The sequence below is a fragment of the Brienomyrus brachyistius genome, chromosome 1, assembly GCF_023856365.1.
Source record: "Brienomyrus brachyistius isolate T26 chromosome 1, BBRACH_0.4, whole genome shotgun sequence".
Lineage (NCBI taxonomy): Eukaryota > Metazoa > Chordata > Actinopteri > Osteoglossiformes > Mormyridae > Brienomyrus > Brienomyrus brachyistius.
The window spans coordinates 31,645,065-31,663,217 of NC_064533.1; the positions used below are offsets into that span (position 1 = coordinate 31,645,065).

General features: G+C 45.9%; 2 protein-coding genes across 4 annotated transcripts in view; one reads left to right on the plus strand and one right to left on the minus strand.

Moving 5' to 3' along the window:
- Window positions 1–3,311, plus strand: part of large1 (LARGE xylosyl- and glucuronyltransferase 1) — a 59,860-nt gene extending 56,549 nt beyond the window's left edge. For all 3 annotated transcript variants that reach the window (XM_049015771.1, XM_049015762.1, XM_049015780.1), the window contains exons 13-15: window positions 138–284; window positions 716–911; window positions 1,305–3,311. In XM_049015771.1, the coding sequence (XP_048871728.1) occupies window positions 138–284; window positions 716–911; window positions 1,305–1,502 (541 nt within the window). In that variant the 3' untranslated portion in view covers window positions 1,503–3,311. The remainder of the gene's footprint in view (window positions 1–137; window positions 285–715; window positions 912–1,304) is intronic.
- Window positions 3,312–3,736: 425 nt separating this feature from the next.
- LOC125743119 (stimulated by retinoic acid gene 8 protein homolog) lies at window positions 3,737–15,991 on the minus strand. Its single transcript, XM_049015800.1, has 9 exons — window positions 15,888–15,991; window positions 15,460–15,636; window positions 13,635–13,710; window positions 13,385–13,472; window positions 12,560–12,682; window positions 10,908–11,160; window positions 8,796–8,857; window positions 4,743–4,854; window positions 3,737–3,997 (listed from the first exon to the last, which is right to left on the minus strand). Exons 1-9 carry the CDS (start codon window positions 15,900–15,902, stop codon window positions 3,923–3,925), a joined length of 981 nt encoding a protein of 326 aa, XP_048871757.1. The 5' UTR covers window positions 15,903–15,991; the 3' UTR covers window positions 3,737–3,922.
- Window positions 15,992–18,153: the final 2,162 nt, after the last annotated feature.

Sequence of the window (18,153 nt, forward strand, 5' to 3'; positions counted from 1 at the left end):
ACTGACGCTTTTCAGATGTCAGTCTCGGGACTGTAAAAATCTTCGGGTCGATGAACTACTCACTGTTGAGTGGGATGTCGTGTCTCTGCTGGTCCCACAAAGTGGCAGTTCTCACTTTTTGTTTCTACCTCCACCAGGAAATCTGTTGTGCAGCTTGACATGGTAAACACCAAAAAGGCCCTGGTCGTGCCTGCTTTTGAGACACTGCGGTATCGCCTGTCCTATCCCAAGTCTAAGGCTGAGCTTCTGTCTCAGCTGGACATGGGCACCCTCTTCACCTTCAGGTAAGCAGTCGATATTTCCCAGGGTTTGGTAGGGATAGAAGTCCTTCCTTTGATGCAGCAATGGCTTTCTAGTACACCTTCATCGGAAGACACTGTTAATAAAAATGGGCATCAAGCATAAAGCTCGACTCAACTCTAGTTAAAAAAAATCAAAGGTGAAATGCCTTTACTTCATATATATGTGTGTGTGTGTGTGTGTGTATATATATATGTATGTGTGTGTGTATATGTGTATATATATATGTATATATATATATATATATATATATTATATATATATATATATATATATATATATGTGTATGTGTGTGTGTGTGTGTACCTACTAGTGGTATAAGTCAGGAAGACCTCACTGGTATTTCATTTCAGAAGCGTATAAACTTCAAACTGCTCATGCTGCAGTCTTACTGCAATTCATTCTCCCAACAAAGGTACCATGTGTGGACAAAGGGCCATGCCCCCACCAACTTCGCCAAGTGGAGGACTGCCACCACTCCATATCGTGTGCAGTGGGAGGCGGACTTCGAGCCCTACGTCATGGTGCGGCGCGACAGCCCCGAGTACGACCGCAGATTCGTGGGCTTTGGGTGGAACAAAGTGGCCCATATCATGGAGCTGGATGCTCAGGTACTGTGCTTCAGTTGCTGCATATAGTTCAAATATTGTGTCCTGAGGTTCATTTATTATGTACCAAGTCCTGAAAGGAGCCTATGATTTCACAAGCTTTGAATTAATATCAGATATTGACTGGATCATTAAATCCCTTTTACTCTGAGCAATGTTGAGGAATTGGCTCTAAATACATTTGAAATTAAACATCTTTCACTTTAGTGGTGGTTTAATTTTTAAATGTGAACATTAAACGCAGGCAGAAGTTAATTACATGAATACACGTAACTCGGCTGCATATGAAGATGAATGGTTCTCAAACTGTTAGTCACAAGTCCTGCTGCGTAACCTGCCCTCTCTTAAGAGTGTGATTGTGGTATCACTTATGGTAACAGATCCACTCTCTTTCAGGAGTACGAGTTTGTGGTTCTGCCCAACGCCTATATGATCCACATGCCACATGCACCCAGCTTTGACATCACCAAGTTCCGCTCCAACAAGCAGTACCGCGTCTGCCTCAAGACGCTTAAGGAGGAGTTCCAGCAGAACATGTCTCGGCGTTACGGCTTCGCGGCGCTTAAGTACATGACAGCTGAGAACAACAGCTAGGCCCCTCGCTCTGTGCATAGGACGGCTGCCCTGGGGTCGGAATGCTTGGACATCTTCTACGTGGCCTCTGGGTCTCTGTGGGACGCTTCCGGCGTGGTTAGGCCTTCAGACTGTCTGTGCAGCTCTAGGTTCCTTTGGACTTCAGCCGCAGGGGTTGTAAGAATGTCTGCCATGTCTCTGGTATGTGTGTATTGTTTACGCCTTCATGTGAGAGCCAGTGGTGTAGAAAATGACCTGGACAGACATCTGTAAAACAGAAGGATGAGGACGTGTTTGCCTTCACCAGCAGTCTGGCTTGGCCGGTGAAGCTGCCATATGCATGGGTTCCGGCTTCAACATTTAAAGAAAAATAACCAACACATGCCAAACAACCAATATCGCAATACACAGCTAGCAAATAAAGGATGTTCCCATTGGAAATCCTCCCCTAAGCCCATGCCATGACTAAAAGGCAAGTTGCGCTCCGTTCAGCTGCCCAGCTGTGTTTATTGGTTTCATTTCAATGTTGCCATTTTTGTGCCAACAGCAAAGTGCTCAACAAAGCCAACACAGATGAGTGCTGCAAGGCTCTGTCTTTGGGGCTCCTTCTGCTGTGTGTTGCTAATAAGCAGAAGGAAAACTTAGGGTTTCTCCTGTGCCCACCCAGTGAGCCAGGGAGGCTGATGCGCTAGGCATCTGAATGCTAAGAAACGTGACGGTTATACCTGTAACGGCAGCCCTGGAAATTTCCTGGAATATCTCATAGTAAAATATTAAGCTGTGACGCCCACCAATGAGAATAAATGTGCAAAAATGCTTGTTGCAATCAAGGGAAATGTTTTATATGTTCTAGAGACTGCTAATGCAAATTTTTTTTCAAAATTAATTGCTTGTCTTGCTCAAAGTAAGTTCTGACTTTGCAGGGGAGGTAACTACAATGACATCTTGGGGCCACGAGCTCGGTCTGAGAGGCTTTATTGCAAAGTTATTCATGCATTGACTGCACAGAAACTCTGTAAGAAAGGTTGAACTGTGGATCGTGAAAGATTCTTGTATAATTTGTTTCCTGGCATCTCAAGATTAGCTTGATGGTGGTTGATAGGTGGAACCCAAGTCACTCATGATGCTTATGGAAGCACGCTGAGATGTGATTGGCTACTGATCTAGACAGTCCCCGTGACTGACACATCCAAAACGCTGACATCACCGGACTGCAGGCCTCAGGCCTCCCCTCCTCCTCCGGCCACACTATTGCCCGCCGATGTCCCTGCAGCATCCTCAGAAGCTGACACACCTTAGACTTGCACCGTTCAACGTGTCCAGGTGGACTTTCCCATTTCCCACAGAGAGTGGATGGACATCACCCGTTTTTGTTTTTACTTGTCGGTATTTTGTATCAGTATGTGTTTAAAAGTTTTAATGTGAAAACAGCAAACAGGCAAAGAAAACAATGCACTATCCACAGATGGGAGAAGAGGTAGATGCTGGCCGGACCTGTCCAGAAGAAGTATGAGACTGCAGCGGCGGGGGTGTGATGACCTCCAGGTGAGGATTAGCGTAGCTGTTTGAGTGACATCAGCCCTGTTGGCCTCAGCCGGGCAGGGAGGGGGGCTCTCGGCAGCAAAGATGTCCGGCGCATGTGGTGTAACTGAGCTTAAGCTCAACTGCCCTGAGGAGTGAGTATATGGGAGGGAAGTCAAGCAAGTAGGTATGAGTGTGTGTTTGCGTGTGTATGCGCCAGTGCAAGAGCCGAAGACCATGAGACTAAGATGTTTGTTTAGGGAAGTGGTGATAGACAAACTACTACCTGAATAAAAGAACTGACTGAAATCAACTTGCTGCTCATCCTGTCTTTGCACGCTAAAGAGAGATGGGCACTATTAAAAGGCTCGCCTTGTAACATCTGCTCGTTCGGTCTTTATGCCCTCCCGCTGAACTTTTAATGGGGTTTTCTTAGCACTTCTTACAACGCTGGCCCCAAGTCAGCATTCCTTTCTTCACAAAGGGTACTAAAAGTTTCCCCGAGTTAATTATTCAGTTAAAATTTAATGTAGCGGTGTGATTGTGCCGTGTAATGAACGAGCGAAGTTCCTCGCCGGTGATGGAGCATCCAAGCAACCTTTAGCGGGCCGGCGGGGCATCGGTAATCCAGCCGCAGGGGAACTGTATACGGCGAGCTGTGTGCAGTGAGGGGACAGTCACACACCTCCTGAGCAGCTTTATTTATGGAAACAAATACTGCAGGGTCTTGGAACATCAGATTCCAAACAACTCAATTTTCTGATCGAAGATTTTTTTCAATGAATCAAAAATGAAAAAAAAGAAAGAAAGAATATTTGCATATTGATTAAAATGCCAGAGGAAAAATACAGGAGTATAAGAGGTATGTTATAAAAATGTTTAAGGCTACGGGAAGCAAGCTGGCTCTGGATTTACAGCATCTATAAGTCTTCATCGTCAAACGTTTCAGTGCACCTCAGAAAAACGGTCTCGTAGTCTGCCGGCAGGCACAGATCCTGCGGGGGTACAGGTCTGTTAACATTCAGCAGGCCCAGTGAGGCCGGGTCGGGGGCAGCTGTGCCATGCCGGGGGCACTACTCACGTCTATGGAGCATAAGGGGTATGTGGGTAGAGGGCCGATGAGGTGCATCTGAAGGAGCTGAATAAGTATTTACTGCTGTGTAATGAAGCTGCATGATGCAGGGGACTAAGACCCACTACCTTCAAGCACCAAAAGCCCACCTTTACCATTTCTGCTGGACAGTGGGGTTGGTCCTGCTAAATCCTTGTAAGGATCCAGGATTCCAGGCAAGAGCTGGGGAAGGTTAACCCCACTCCTGGCTAGGTCATCAACACCTTATTAATCTTGACCACACCTGATCCATACGCCATCATTTAACACCTGACAGAGGTTAAAAGGGTCATATTGGGCAATTACGCTGAAACTAAGTTGCCAAATACACCGTTCAGTTGGCACAAGGGGGCGCCCAGGATGGACGCGCGCAGCCGCCGAGTGGGTTGACCGGCCTCGGCATCTGCAATCTGTAATGCCCAGTTTTCGATCGGCAGCTAATAGAAGGTGAAGAGCAGTAATTTATTGTCTGTCTCACCAGTTTAAAGAAGTAGCAGCACTCTTTGGGGTTATGGCAACAGAATTACTGCCTCCAAATGTATCCAGATCTCCTTCTGTTCCCCAGCTGTCCCACTTAGCCCTGCCACCCCCCCCCCCCACTCCGTGCACCCATCTCGGCTCCATCTTACCTGTGCGATCTCCAGCTGGTCTACTGTCTGGGTCTTTATGAAGCACACGAGGTTCCTGCAGATCTCTGTCAGACAGCTCAAGTTGCTCCCCTCTTGGGTCTCTAGTTGAGGGCTGCCCCGGGGAGTTGGGGGGGGGGGGCAAAAGACAAAATGGGTTTGTTTTTTTTAAGATGGGTTGTCAGCACCCCAAGGTGGTATGGTGCTTATGTCAGGACCTCTGATGGGACACGCCACCTAGTGGCCAGCGGCTTATCTGTGGCTTTAGCACTGTGTGACAGTCTCTCCATCTCCGTGATCCCCACGTCTGTGGGGCCACGCTCATGTTAGAAATCAGCATGCGGAGCCGGCAATCACCCTGCCACGGACCGACAGCGGGATCAAGGAATCTTTGAGCTGTGTGGGGGGGTGGGGGTGGGGCTCCACTGAGGCCTATTCCTCATCGGATCAATCCCTCATTATCACACAGCAGTGGGAAGCGGCCGGGGCTGTGGGGAAGGGGAGGAGGGTGCAAAACAAACGTATTGATCACCCCTGCACATATAAATTCAGAGCGCTGGGGGCGGGTGAACTGGCAGTCTGATTGCAGCAAGGTCTCTCACTGTGTTGAGAGGGACAATTAAAACGGAATTCATTATGAATTTAATGCGGTCGAGCTGTAATTATGCGTTCTCTCACCATTCCTGGTGTCGGCACAGATTAACGAGGCTGACTTGTGCGCAGCAAAACCCTTAGGCTCTAGGCTACTATAACACTGTCGGTGTTCAGGTAGAAATGACTAAATGGTGAAACGTATGCAATGGCTATACAGCCTAGATGCCCATCCATCCTTTCATCCATCCATCTTCCAATTGCATATCTTAGGCAGCGCAGGGCATCAGGCATGGAGCACCCAATACAGGATGCCAGTTTACAATATCAACTGCATGAGAACTCATGACTCTTTGGTCTAATATCCGTCTGCCTCCTACTCAGAAATCAAGAGAATAACTACATTATCACAACCTGCAAAGTTAAATGTATTTTTAAAAGCAGCGTGAAATGGAAAGTTAAGCCGATTCACCACATACCTGCAATTAATGGAATTTAGAACATGACGTGAGAGCCTACACAATCGTCAGGCCAAGCGTGACTTGTCAAGGTAAGAGTTGGCAGTGTGACAGCAGGTATCTAGCTATGTGAGGTCAGTTCCCAAACAGTGGCAGCCCCTACAGACCCTCCCCGACCTACGTCCCAAATCCAGAGGCAGGGAAGCTTATGACTGCTACGGTACCTGGCAAACATTAACTAATTCACTACTACACTCCATAAAGCTGACTGCACGCGTCTGGCTGTAGGGACGTATCCTGTGCACAGAAGACATAATCACACACACAGAAGGTATGCAGGCGTCTGAACAGTGAAGCTGTTATCTACATATACCTTTATATTTATTAATTTATATGAATTTATGTAGCAGACTTTTTTGTCCAAAGTGACACACAAGCAAACCAGACCATCTCTTGCTCATGCTTGACCTTTTTTCTGATCTCATATCTGCTGTGTTGTCCCCATTTTTTAATTAATTTTATTTATTTTTTAATGAAAGTGTTGTACTTAAGTAATTATGCACTGGGAACTTTATTTTCTAACATCCTCCAGCTACACTTAGCCAGTTTACAAAGTTGATTCAAAATATGCAGATGTTATTAAAAATAAGATACTAGACCTGGTGACAATTGAATGAATAAATAAATTAATGAAAACTATTTTCTAAAATTCTCATTGAAAGCACTGTTATTTGGAAGGAGCTGAATTGTTTGTTTAGTGAACCAAATTCAATTAGTCACACATAAGGTAACTGTCAACCAATTATTTTTTTTTATTTATTAAAGGTAATGGGCAGAAAAGTAACAAATTATTATTATTATAAATCTGCATTATTCAAACATATACAAAATGTGAAGGATATGAAATGTGCAACTAGAAAAATTGAGTTTATAAGCATTTTTTCTCTAAATGAAAAAGAAAACGTAGTCATATACATTTGGTCTTGTGCCCTGTGCTGTCTGGGATAATTCCCCACTCCACCTCAAGCACAGTCCTTTAGTGAGTAAGCGGGTGGATGATAAATGGATATTATTCAAACTTCACATTGTCTCCATAAATAAACCACTTACTAAACAAGTGACTGTGTTTCCACTCCCGTTTTTTGTATGTACCGAGAGACTGGAGCACTGCAAAATTTTGTTAAAAAAAGGTTTTTAAAAAGGCCTGGGACCATGGTGAGGGCTATGCCAGGATGTCTGAGCACAGCTGGTACAGGTGCCTTTCCTGCACAGGCCGAAGTTGGGCACCTCGGCAGTGGACTGCTAGGAACGGAGCAGAACTCGTCTGCTGTCTGACAGTCAGCTAATCACAACCTTACAGATGGCAGCCCTTATGTTGCTTCTGAAGGCAAAAATACAATGAATAATTCATTGAGCAAACTCGATTCCCGGAAAAGGTCCTCGTTAGTGATATTTGATTTGATCTTCTCCCTATCAACAATTCTTGCGGCTAAGCTTCTCAGTCCGGGAGCGGGAGTGACCCTGTGCTCAGTCCGCCGGGTTTCGCCCAAACGCACCTGTCAACGCTGGAGCTTAATCACACTGTTAATCGCGCTGACTGTCACCGATAAACGCATTTGCATTGCAGTTAGCAGTCTTCCGTTACATAAACGGGCCGCGCGGTTCTTTGTCAGATAAATCAATATGTTCGCCTTCGCTTTTCTCCGAGACCGAAATGCCCATCATTCCAGAACGTGTGATGTTGATAAGACGGATATATAATTCAGTAATCTCCTGCATGGCTAGAAGCGTGTGTCAAGGAAGCTGTTGATTTTCGATAAGGAGAAACCAGCCTACCATTGCGTGTACTGTATGTTCTACCCCAACGATACAAAAAGGGATCTCGCCACTTCCCTGGCTTGGCCGAAGGGTGAGAACGGGCGGGCTGCAATGGGACCCAGTCGAGCTTTGGTGGGGGTGCTGCCACTCCACGTCGGCGTTCTGAGTCCATCCACGCACTGACTGTGATAGATGGTCTCGGTAAGGATGTTCCAGACGCTCTTCATTAGCAGGGGACGTGAGTAGACTGCACTTTCCCCGGAGCCACCTGATCTTTTCAGGTTTTAGCGGAATCATACGAGTTACTCAGTACTAAGGCCGTGTGTATAAGGATCCGATGACACGAATTCTTGAACGGCGATGTACAACACTCAACAAACTGTTTAACCTGGTTTTCTACAACAGAGACCAAAGCCGGATATGAAGAGGATTGAATTCCCTGTTTAATCAATCTATTGATTTGCCCATTGTTTCATGTATTCATTTGTAGCGTTGTTGTCTGTTAGGGCAAAATCAATAGTGTCGATAACCCTTACAAGTGTTATTCACTGAGGCACCACTGCAGAACTATGAGACCGGCCTGGTCCCGGACATGAAAGACCCAAGGTGGGCCTGATACACCATGAAACATAATATAAACAGACTGTTCAGAGGATGTATGGAATGAAAGTGGTAGGGGAAAGAGGAATCCAGAGGCACAAGGTCAGAAGGTATATGAAAAGTGTGTTTGTGTGACTAGGCTTATTGGCGTCTTTATAGAAGTTGCTTGAGTGTTTGTGTCTGTGCTCTGCCTTCTGCCATGTGCTGCCTGGTATAGACTCCAGCTGCCCCCCCGCCCCAACCCCATCTACCATTTGTGAATGGCAGTCATTGTTTTGTTCCCTTACCTAAGACTGCATGTACCTGTTGGTTCTTCTCCAATTACTTCGATTAGTTTTGCATCACAGATTTTGCATTCTATGAATCACTTTTTTAAAATATGCACATTAGAATGGATGGAACAAATATTAATCGCTGGGCCGTCATTTTACTCAAGTAAGATAATGTTCAGTTCATTTGCACCACATCCCCCCAGTCGTGGGAATTGCATGACAGGCTTCTCTAGGATTCTCCATCCACAGGACATTTCCAGGAAAGGGTGCTAATGCCTGCATTTCCTGAAGTACAGCAGATGGTTTAATCTGAATACCTGTCCTCAGAAGTGGAATCCATCTCCCTCTGTACCACCTCATAGGCGTCTTGGAACAAATCCTGGAAACCAAACAAAAACAAGTCAAACGATCCATGGTTTAAGGTTTACATAAAACTGGGTCTCCCTTAACACATAACTTGGCACATTCCCCATCTCGCCATGTGGCTCCTTGTCTTTAGGTTCTGTCCCAAGGTTCACTGCGTGGGGTATCTGTACTTGTGGCTAGTCTTTACTGGGAAACTGTCCATCATTAAGGGCCCTACAGCAGCAGCCAACTCCCACAACTGCCTTAAACCAGCTGCCCGCAAGGCAGATCTCCCATCATGAGCCAACAAGGCCCAAGTCGCAACCAAAAACTCTTTTAAGATCTACTTTAGATCAGAAGAAATTTTCTTCACGTAAATGGGAATGAAACTGAAAGTAAGGACATACCATCAAGTCAGCACTATAGAAGATGCTGATAAAATATAACGTTTCTAGAAGTGGGCTGATTGGCATTTTTACAATTTGTACAGTTCTAGGGTTTAACACCAGTTAAAGTTGGGAGCCCATTATCTGAAAACTTAAGTTTGTCGTGCAGTACTTCTTATCTTCAAGTGAAGTGAGCATCTCCAACAAATGCTGGGTTTTCCTTCCTTATAGCGTTAGGGATCTGAACAGGGCAGCTTCACAGCTTTGACAACCCCCATTTGCTGGTGGTTGAGGGATACATTCTGATGCAAGTAAGGAGCTTCCTCATTTATTACATCCAAGTTGGTTGGAACAGTTAACAAATTTGCCCGTATGTACAGATGGATAATTACTGAAGTTGTTAAATTGAAATGCTCTATATCCTACAATTATGTAGTGATTTTATGCATTCTGTACTGGTCTGTGGTTTATCCATCGCCATCCTCACCAATGGTGGAAAGAACAAAGTTGCACATACGAACAGCAGAAACGCTTCTCCGACTCAGTCCGACTTCTCTGACTCGGCTCTCTGTGACGGCGTGAGGAGATCAGCGATTCCGGGGAGCCTTGGCATAGAGCTGTTTCTCCCTACCCCAGTTCAAGAGGAGCCAGCTGTGGCGATTTGTGTTTTTAGGAGGATTACATTAGAGCTTTTCTGGGTACGTCCCACTGGGCAGAGACCCCAGGGTAGACCTAGGACATCTTGGAGGGATTACAGCTCTCAGCTGGTCTGGGATTGCTGGGGTGTCCCTCAGGAGGAGCTAGATCCTGTTATGGAGGAAAGGGAGGTCGAGGTTCTACTGATGGACCGGACTTGAGCCATGATAGCAAATTCTCCCCTGGGACATACAAGTCTGTTCTGTTCCAAGGTTCACTGCTACTGGAGCATCACTATTACCCTTTACATCTGGGTTTATGTTGCATCTTTAAGGTCAATGAGACCGGTCCCTTTATGTGAAGTGAATCTCTCTCTCAGAGAGAGCAGCGGTTCCTGTTTCTCGGACAACTCCAGCGGTACTCTGCTGTTCGGGCAGGTAGCCAACGATGTCCTAAATAAAACATAGCACAAAACTCAGCCCTCTTCCCGAGCTCCTAGCTTCTAGAGGCAGAGACATAACTGTATTTGCAAGCTGAATTTTCTCCCTTTCGTGACATTGATTTTAGGCACTGGAATGAGGCCAGGCTGCTGAAAGTCTGAAAGCACCATTTAAACCACATTTTTCTTCGTTCTGAGTTCTCTCTGCCATTTATTTCTTTCCAACATTTATAACAATTCCCCACAAAGGAATTTCTCCAGTAAGCATGTGTGTTTTTTTCTTTGGGGGGGGGGGGGGGCTGTAAAACCAGACAAAACAAGAAGTACTGCTACTATTGAACTGCCCATCAGACAGGCTCTTGGCCTGACTGGTCCGTATTCCTAACCTGATAAACTACCCCCTAAAAAACAAAATTGCTAGCACAACTGAGACACTTTGGGAAGAAGTGTCATTTCAATGGGCCCATTGCCAGCTCTTTATGAGGTCACTTAAGAGGTGCTTTAAAGGCACAGTAGCATCTCCTACTTCAGCAGGTTCTGCCTCCACTATTCACGGAAGCCTTGGTGCTACTGCTTCCAGTCCCTCTTTTCCTTTCCTAGCCGGTCTTTCGTAACGTGGTTACCTCCTCAAAGGTGGAGCCGGAAGACCCGGACGCCCCCTGGCTGTTGGTCTGTGACAGTCCCTGGGGTGAGCCGGTCTGCAGTTGGGCCGTCGCCCCTGGGCTGCAGGTCTGGAAGGTGGCCCTGCGCTCTGGAGGCAAGCTCCTCCACAGGGCCGAGACAGCCTGCGACACTGCGGGGAGGTGTGCCTGGGCCATGCAGAGCACCCCGCGGTGCTGAAGCAGCTCCACTGTCTGCCTATAGAAGGACAGGTACCTGGAAGGGAGGGGGGAAAACCCCAGGGGGTGTCACCTGACCTCTTCCACAGAGGCACTGGACTTCCACACAGACTAATCTGCAGCCCGGTGTCTGATTCTTTTATCTCCTTATTTCATTCCACCTCAGGCTTACTTCTCAAGCTGGATATCATTTCAAGGGGAGAAATTGGCTAGCTGTCAAAGTGCAACAAGGCAGGTTCCCCTCACGCTACAGGAGGACGCTGTGCAATCCAGCCTTGTCCATCTCTGTACTAAACGCTCACTCAGCCCTCAGGACACATTTGTATATATGATTCAATGGGCATTTCGGCAGCAGACATCCAAGTTCTGAAATCGTGGGACACAGGAGCTAATATTGGCAGGCGAGCACTTCAGAACACCAGGGGAAGAGGATTTAACGATGCTCTTAATTATGTAATACAATTCGGAATCCGTAAGGATGACGATGCTTACGCTGCAGGGAGCGCCTACGTGACTGTGCTGTCACTGACATGACACTGGAGCCAAGATCAGATACTGATGTGAACCAAAATACGCAAAGCGGCATCCCCTGAATTTGTGGGAGGAAAGTGGCTTTCAGCAAAGACGCAGGCCAGGGGACTGTGGAGCATGCATTTACGAGACATTTACACAATGATCACCCCCCCCCCCCCCCCCCCACGTATGGACTGCTCTGCCTGCTGTCACCTTAGAAACAGAACCCGAGGCTTCAGTGAAGCCATACTGAAGCTTAATATCAAAGTCACCATATATTAAAAGGGGAAAACGTCACAGAAAATAAACAACTGATGAAAACACCCTCGATTGTCTTATTGTCTTCGAATAAAAACATGGTGTAGTTTACGTGGCTCATTTTGCTTTTAGCCAATTTCTTTATGCCAACATTAACAAGTTGCTAGGTGGAAAAGGTTGATTTCATAATAAATACATCCGTCTCCGTTTGGCACTTCAAGCACACGCACACAATAAAATAAACAGATTGAGGTCACTTTATTATATCATACCATGAGCTATTAGTATATATATTCTCTGCGTTTATCTCATATGGGATATAAGGTCCTGCCTTCCAGGATGGTGGGTGCACTGCTCGTCTCGTAGTGTATTTCTGTGTTTTTTCATACATGAGTAAACAACACTAAACACTGCCTGTGTGAGTGACTCTTCCAGTAATGAAATTCCTCCATGATCCATCCTGGTGGATCCCCCTTACATAAACTTACCTTACTGACTCTTCGAGAGCTCTGAGTCTTCTAGTGATTGATTGACCCATAATAGATTTATATTAGTAAATGTACTCATTTCCCAGGGCTGAGCTGGAACTGCGAGCTGAAAGGTTTTCGGCTGCCAGGAGCGTCCGTATGTGCTGTAAACCCTCAGACAAAAGTACTGCCACTCACCCCTCGAATTCCAGGATGCTTGGGGAGAACGTGGCGCAGGACTGAGACTGACCCGGGTCCTCGTCTTCACTGCTCACGGGGACCTCAGCCGAGACAGGCAGAGATCCTGCCTGACATGCTGCTCTGGAGGGAGTACAGCTGAAGATGAGCAACGGGTAGGAGACGCGTCGGGGCGCCGGTGGGTGAAGCTGACAGTGGTCACTAAGTAATCCCTGTCAGGCATTGCTCAGCATGTTTACTTACCGAACACCACCCAATTCATGAAAAGACCAGCAAGCCTTTCTTTCTGTTATAGATGCACTTTGGATATCGACTAAGCCTCACGGGGACCTCACATTAGCATACAAACTGCGTCGCATAATCAGGAGGAGAGGTGATGTAATCGCCTGAATGTCAGGCCTGCTGTGGAACCAGGGGTAACAGGAAAAGCCAATGTTTCTCCATTATCAACAGGACACTGTCCCTGCAGCTCTGGGGGACTCACCGACTCTGAAGTGAAGCAGTTCTATGATGGTAATTACAGTTTTCTCCACATATCGAAATGTACGGAACAATATTGTAACAAATCTTGAATGGAGGCCTTTATTCCACAGAAGTGTAGATTATAAACGTGAATATACTGCTACAGTAATTTAAGCGACACTAGTTCTGTGGTATTATCAGCAGTAAGATGAGAGGCCATTTGGTTAGATCAAAGTTTGATGAATTCCAGTTCGTTCTGCTCTGGTCAGATTCTGGAGGTGTTACACTGTGGCTAATCCTCGTGAACCTTAATGGATGCATACTGCCCTCTAGTGTTGGAGAAGAGGACAGTCGCCGACTTGCCTGTCACTGCAGAGAGGGTGCCGGCTTCTGTACTCCTCTCTGACTTCCTCCAGAGTCAACGGCCCATCTTCGCCCCCAAGGAAGGTCTCTATATGGTCAAAGTCAAAGAAGAAAAACCGCGTGCGTAAACAAAGAGACGTGTTTATTCAGAATTATGCGTTTTACACTGGAAGTAATGCCTGTTTTTTTGAGCATGTGCAGCACTGCGTGCCAGTGTGCCGCGCACAATCTCTCTATGTGTCCTGCTCACCCTTCAGTGACAGCAGCCTGCTGAGCAGGGATTCCCGCTGCTGGAGGAAGTGCTTTGCCTGCTTCAGGATCTTCCACTGACAGACAGATGCAGAAACTGTACACACTGCAGTCCTAAACAGATTCCCTTAACCTCTGTCATGCACAAGACTGTGAAAATAAAAAAAAACAATACTGACAAGCACGTCTAGTTCTCTGCATCAAATTCAGGTTGGGCTTCCTGTGCTTAGAACACAGGCTAAATCTTTTCAGCACCAGCATGGAGTAATTTAAGTGTATTATGAAGGAACCTGCTCAACAAAAGCATTTAATCGTACTTAGTCAGGTCAAATATCTACCTACAAAAATATGTATGAATATGCTACTCACACCATTAAATCATAATAACTTCAAAGTTGTCAGCATTACTGAACACTGAAGTGATATCAATCCTCCTTCTCTTTCCTAGGTGTCTGGTAAGGTCATTCAAAAAGTAATTCATCCTTTGAAAAGCCGGAAAAGTTAATGAATAACTGAAGCTATTGGTTTTAATATTAAGAACGCAGAAATCCATTTTTCTTGGAATCTTGATTCTGTCCCTGCAGGTCCCTTGTCTATCAGAAGCGATGGATAACTGCCTTCCTAAATGTGTTTCGAGACCTGAGCCAGAAGGAGTAATTGCAGGACAGACCCCCGACTTTCCAGCAATTGATAATGGCATTAAGGCCGTCTGCAATCCCATGACAGAGTCTGCTGCTGGATGCTGTGTGCCCAGGACCACACAGCCCAAGTCCACATAGGACAGAATACAGCAGCGATACTTTACTCACTCCTGAGGGAGAAATGTCTTTTTACATATCAGTCATGCTCTCCATAAGAGATGTACGTACATGCAGGTCAGAGCAAGCGAGGGGGCAACACAGGGTATATTATTGGGAGTCCATTTAAAGGCATAAATTATGCAAGACAGCTAGTTTTTTGTAACCTTTCCCGTCCCCCATGTCATGGTGAAAGGAGATGAGGTATTCTTGAGGTATTTCCTGATGGCTTGAAAGTCTGTAAGTCTGAAAATCCCCCCCCCCCCCCAGTGCCTATGTATTATGAAAGAACCTAAATACCCCATCTTTTTCAGAGAATATTAACTGACAAGTGGGTTTCTTTACTTCAAACCAGCACACATCTTAAAGTTTTGTTCGCTCAAACTCCAGGTCCTAATTTTTCTGCAGCACAAACCGCCAAAAATTGTACAGGCTATGGTGCGGCCAACGCGGCGCTCAGCCTGCTCCCAGAGTGACGCTCGCGTCAGCCCCACTGCGGAGTCGGTGACCTCGGCGGCCATCTGTGCCCTCCCCAAGGAGATCCAGTGTTGCACCTTGCCTAGGGGTCCCTGCAAGCACAATGCATAAAGCCCACCTCACGCACCCCCCTCAACATCAGGCAGACTCTTCCACTGGCCTTATAAGAACTACAGTAAATTCCAATGACGCAATGTCATTCCCGCTTTCTATAAAGCATAGTATTATACTCCTCATTATACAAGTAGCTCGCGCCCTTGTTGATTAAGCTTTGAGCAATCCAGTTAATTGTGGCGGCAAAATGAAGGTAAAACGAATAAAGGAAATTAAGGCATGTTTTAACCTGTTCGAAGCTGGTGATATGGTGATAAGGGAATGCTTTTTAAGGGAGACAATGTGCATTTTTCATGCTTCAGTTTTACCACAGTTAAGAAGTTGCACAACATTATGTGCGTGGAAACAAAAACAGCAATTCAGGTATCTCCCCATTTAAATTTTTGATGCTGGTATTGTATTTATCTTGGCAATGAAGTTAATTAGCAGCCCTATTACCTTGGCGGGGGCTTTTTTCGAAGCGGGAAGGACCGCTTTCCTCAAGTTGTCGAAGAGGTGGCCGACGGCGGCGCGATGGCGCGCCTGCAGAACGCGCCTCCGCTCCCGCTGGCGGTCCGTTCCGTGACCCCTCCGCCCGGACCCGCGGCGTTTACCTCTGCCCATCGTGCACCTCTGCTGCTCAAACCAGGAATCGTTATTAGATCTGCAGTTAGTACTGGTTGCCGAAAATAAGTTGAAGGGCTTCTTCCCACCCTATATTAATATTAATTGGTTCCCATGTCGCCGATAGAGGGCGCTTTGTCTTCGGGATCAGGCTGCTTGGGTGCATGAATGCCCCAGCAGTGCTGAAGCAATTTACTATGTGAATTATAAATCGGAACACAGCGTTTTATGGAATAAAATTTGACTGACAGCTTAATACGCACGTTTTTGTTCCACATTGCGTTGTCGGTGCCGCTGCACTACTGCAATCTCCGGCTGCCCAGGACCACTTCAGGGAAGACGCAGAGAAGTGGAGTGCGTCGGCCGTCCAATCGCGTCGCTACGCTGAGAAGTACCCGGCTATGATTGGTTGAAATCCCACCTGCGCTGCGCGGCTGCCGGGGCACATGGCGCACTGGCTGGGTGGGGGTTCGTGGTGGGGGTGGAAATGTCACGCTTTAATGGTATCGCAGTTATGAAAAGTAGCCTAGAAATTGGTTTCACGCTCCCGCTCCTCTGTTAGCCGTGCACAGAAACAAATCCATTTTCATATTATTTCAGCACAGTCTATGCATTAGTTAACCATGACAGCCCTGGCAAACTGTACGTCCACAAAATGAAAAATGAGATTTACAGCGGTTAAATAAACAATAATTACTAGTTCCGTGGTTCCCTTTTGCATTACTATTTTTGAAGCAGGTCCAGATTTTTCCTATAGATAGTTTTATTCGCGAAGTTTATTATAGGTATTTGACATATCAAAACGGGAGGGCAAACTGCAGAATATTTATACATACATACGATGGGTGATTCTGGGATTTAACCCGTAGGCGGCTTAGGCCCTGAAACCCCCCTAAATATATATGACCAATTTATTTAACATTAACGTTTCGTCGAATAGTTCTACATTGCGGTTGCACTTGTTCGCCGTCCCATATGCTCTTTATTGTTTCCCCAGCATTGATTAAAAAGTGCATTGGAATAGCGAACGACTGCAAACGCTGTTTAATAATACTGGATTACCTAGTTTCAGTAAAGACCTTCGCCTGTCATATACGGGTTCCAAGTATATTTACATTTATTCGGGTCTATGAATGTGCTTTAGTGAAGGAAAACGGAACATCTGTACTTTTCACACTGAGACATCATTGCGGAGCATGGATTGAACCAGAGAAAGACAGAAGAGATGCTGATTCATCGACAGTGTTCTATTCAGATGTAATGCCTTCCCAGCAGCTGAGTGCAGGTGTTTTCCAGTTTTCCGTTCAGACTGGTGATAAATTGTTACGCTTCTTGCTGGGAACACGGAGTAGCTTTCAGTCACTGCGTGACTGCTTATATCTTTCTTCGAGGATAAATGATGTATAAAGTCAAATTAAATCTAACTTGACTGGCGAATGCAATATTGTCAGGACACGTAAGGTTGCCACCTAGTGGAAAGAATTAATATTTAAATATCTAAATATTTAAACATACATCAATCTTCCGACCGCTGGTGCAGTACAGGGTTACTAGGAGCCTAGGGCCAAGAGCGTAGCGTTTCTTATTGGGGGGACACTGCTTCTTCACTTTTTGGGAGATGAGAAACGACGCAAAATTAAATATTGGAGGGTGCACCACGCCTGCGGTGTGTTGGCGCCCGGCCAGGGTTGGTTCCCGCCTGCGCCCGTTGTTCCTTGTATAAGCTCCGGGCCCCCCGCGTCCCCAGTGGGGATTAAGCAGTAACGATAATAGATGGATGGGTGCACCACACGTCCAGTTCCTATGCTGTTGCCTTGAGATTCGGTTACAAGCCCATTTCATGTCCTATACCGAAGACAATATAGTGTATCGTGTTTTTGCACTGAAGAGGAGTGTGACTCAGACTCCACCCTTTGAAGTGAGTGGCCAGAGTGCTGTGCACTAAGCCATCATATCTCCCTGTACTCATTTTGTTTATTTTTCATCTACTGACAGAAATGTAATCGAGTCAATTTATTTTCTTTTATAGTTAATGCGGTACGATGGAAATCCAGTAGTGTGGAGCCATTTTGCGGCTTGAAAAAGAGATTTAAAGGAACCTGAGTGTGCTTTCATTTATTTATTTTGTTGTCTTTGTTTAGATCAATCCAATAACATTGAATAACCTTTAAAACACAGTGTAACATTAAAGGGGCTGGAGTGAAATGGGGAACACTGTAACCAATTACAATAAGAGGACATCATTCATTTTGGTCTTAGACAATTTTGGCAGCTTTGTTTGGGGAATTGACATGAACAAGGTGATGCTGTTTAATCACAGGCAGCTTAACGCAGCACTGCGCACTGCACACGTCAACCAATGACAGGTCATCAAAGAGACTATCCCAGTTAGCTTAACAATGCTTATGTTTGAACAGTTTTTAACATTTCTCAGTATAAAGCAAGTGCAGTAAAAACATGAAGAGATTCACATACACACACACACATACTATTTTGACGTAGGCCTAACAAATTCACAACAGACTGGTG

Excerpts from the sequence above, each read along its gene's own strand:
- LOC125743119 (XM_049015800.1), bottom strand. Across the intron at positions 13,473-13,634 it reads CAGGCTGCTGTCACTGAAGG|AGACCTTCCTTGGGGGCGAA; the intron begins GTGAGCAGGACA and ends TTGACCATATAG. Across the intron at positions 11,161-12,559 it reads AGCATCCTGGAATTCGAGGG|GTACCTGTCCTTCTATAGGC; the intron begins GTGAGTGGCAGT and ends CCTCCCTTCCAG.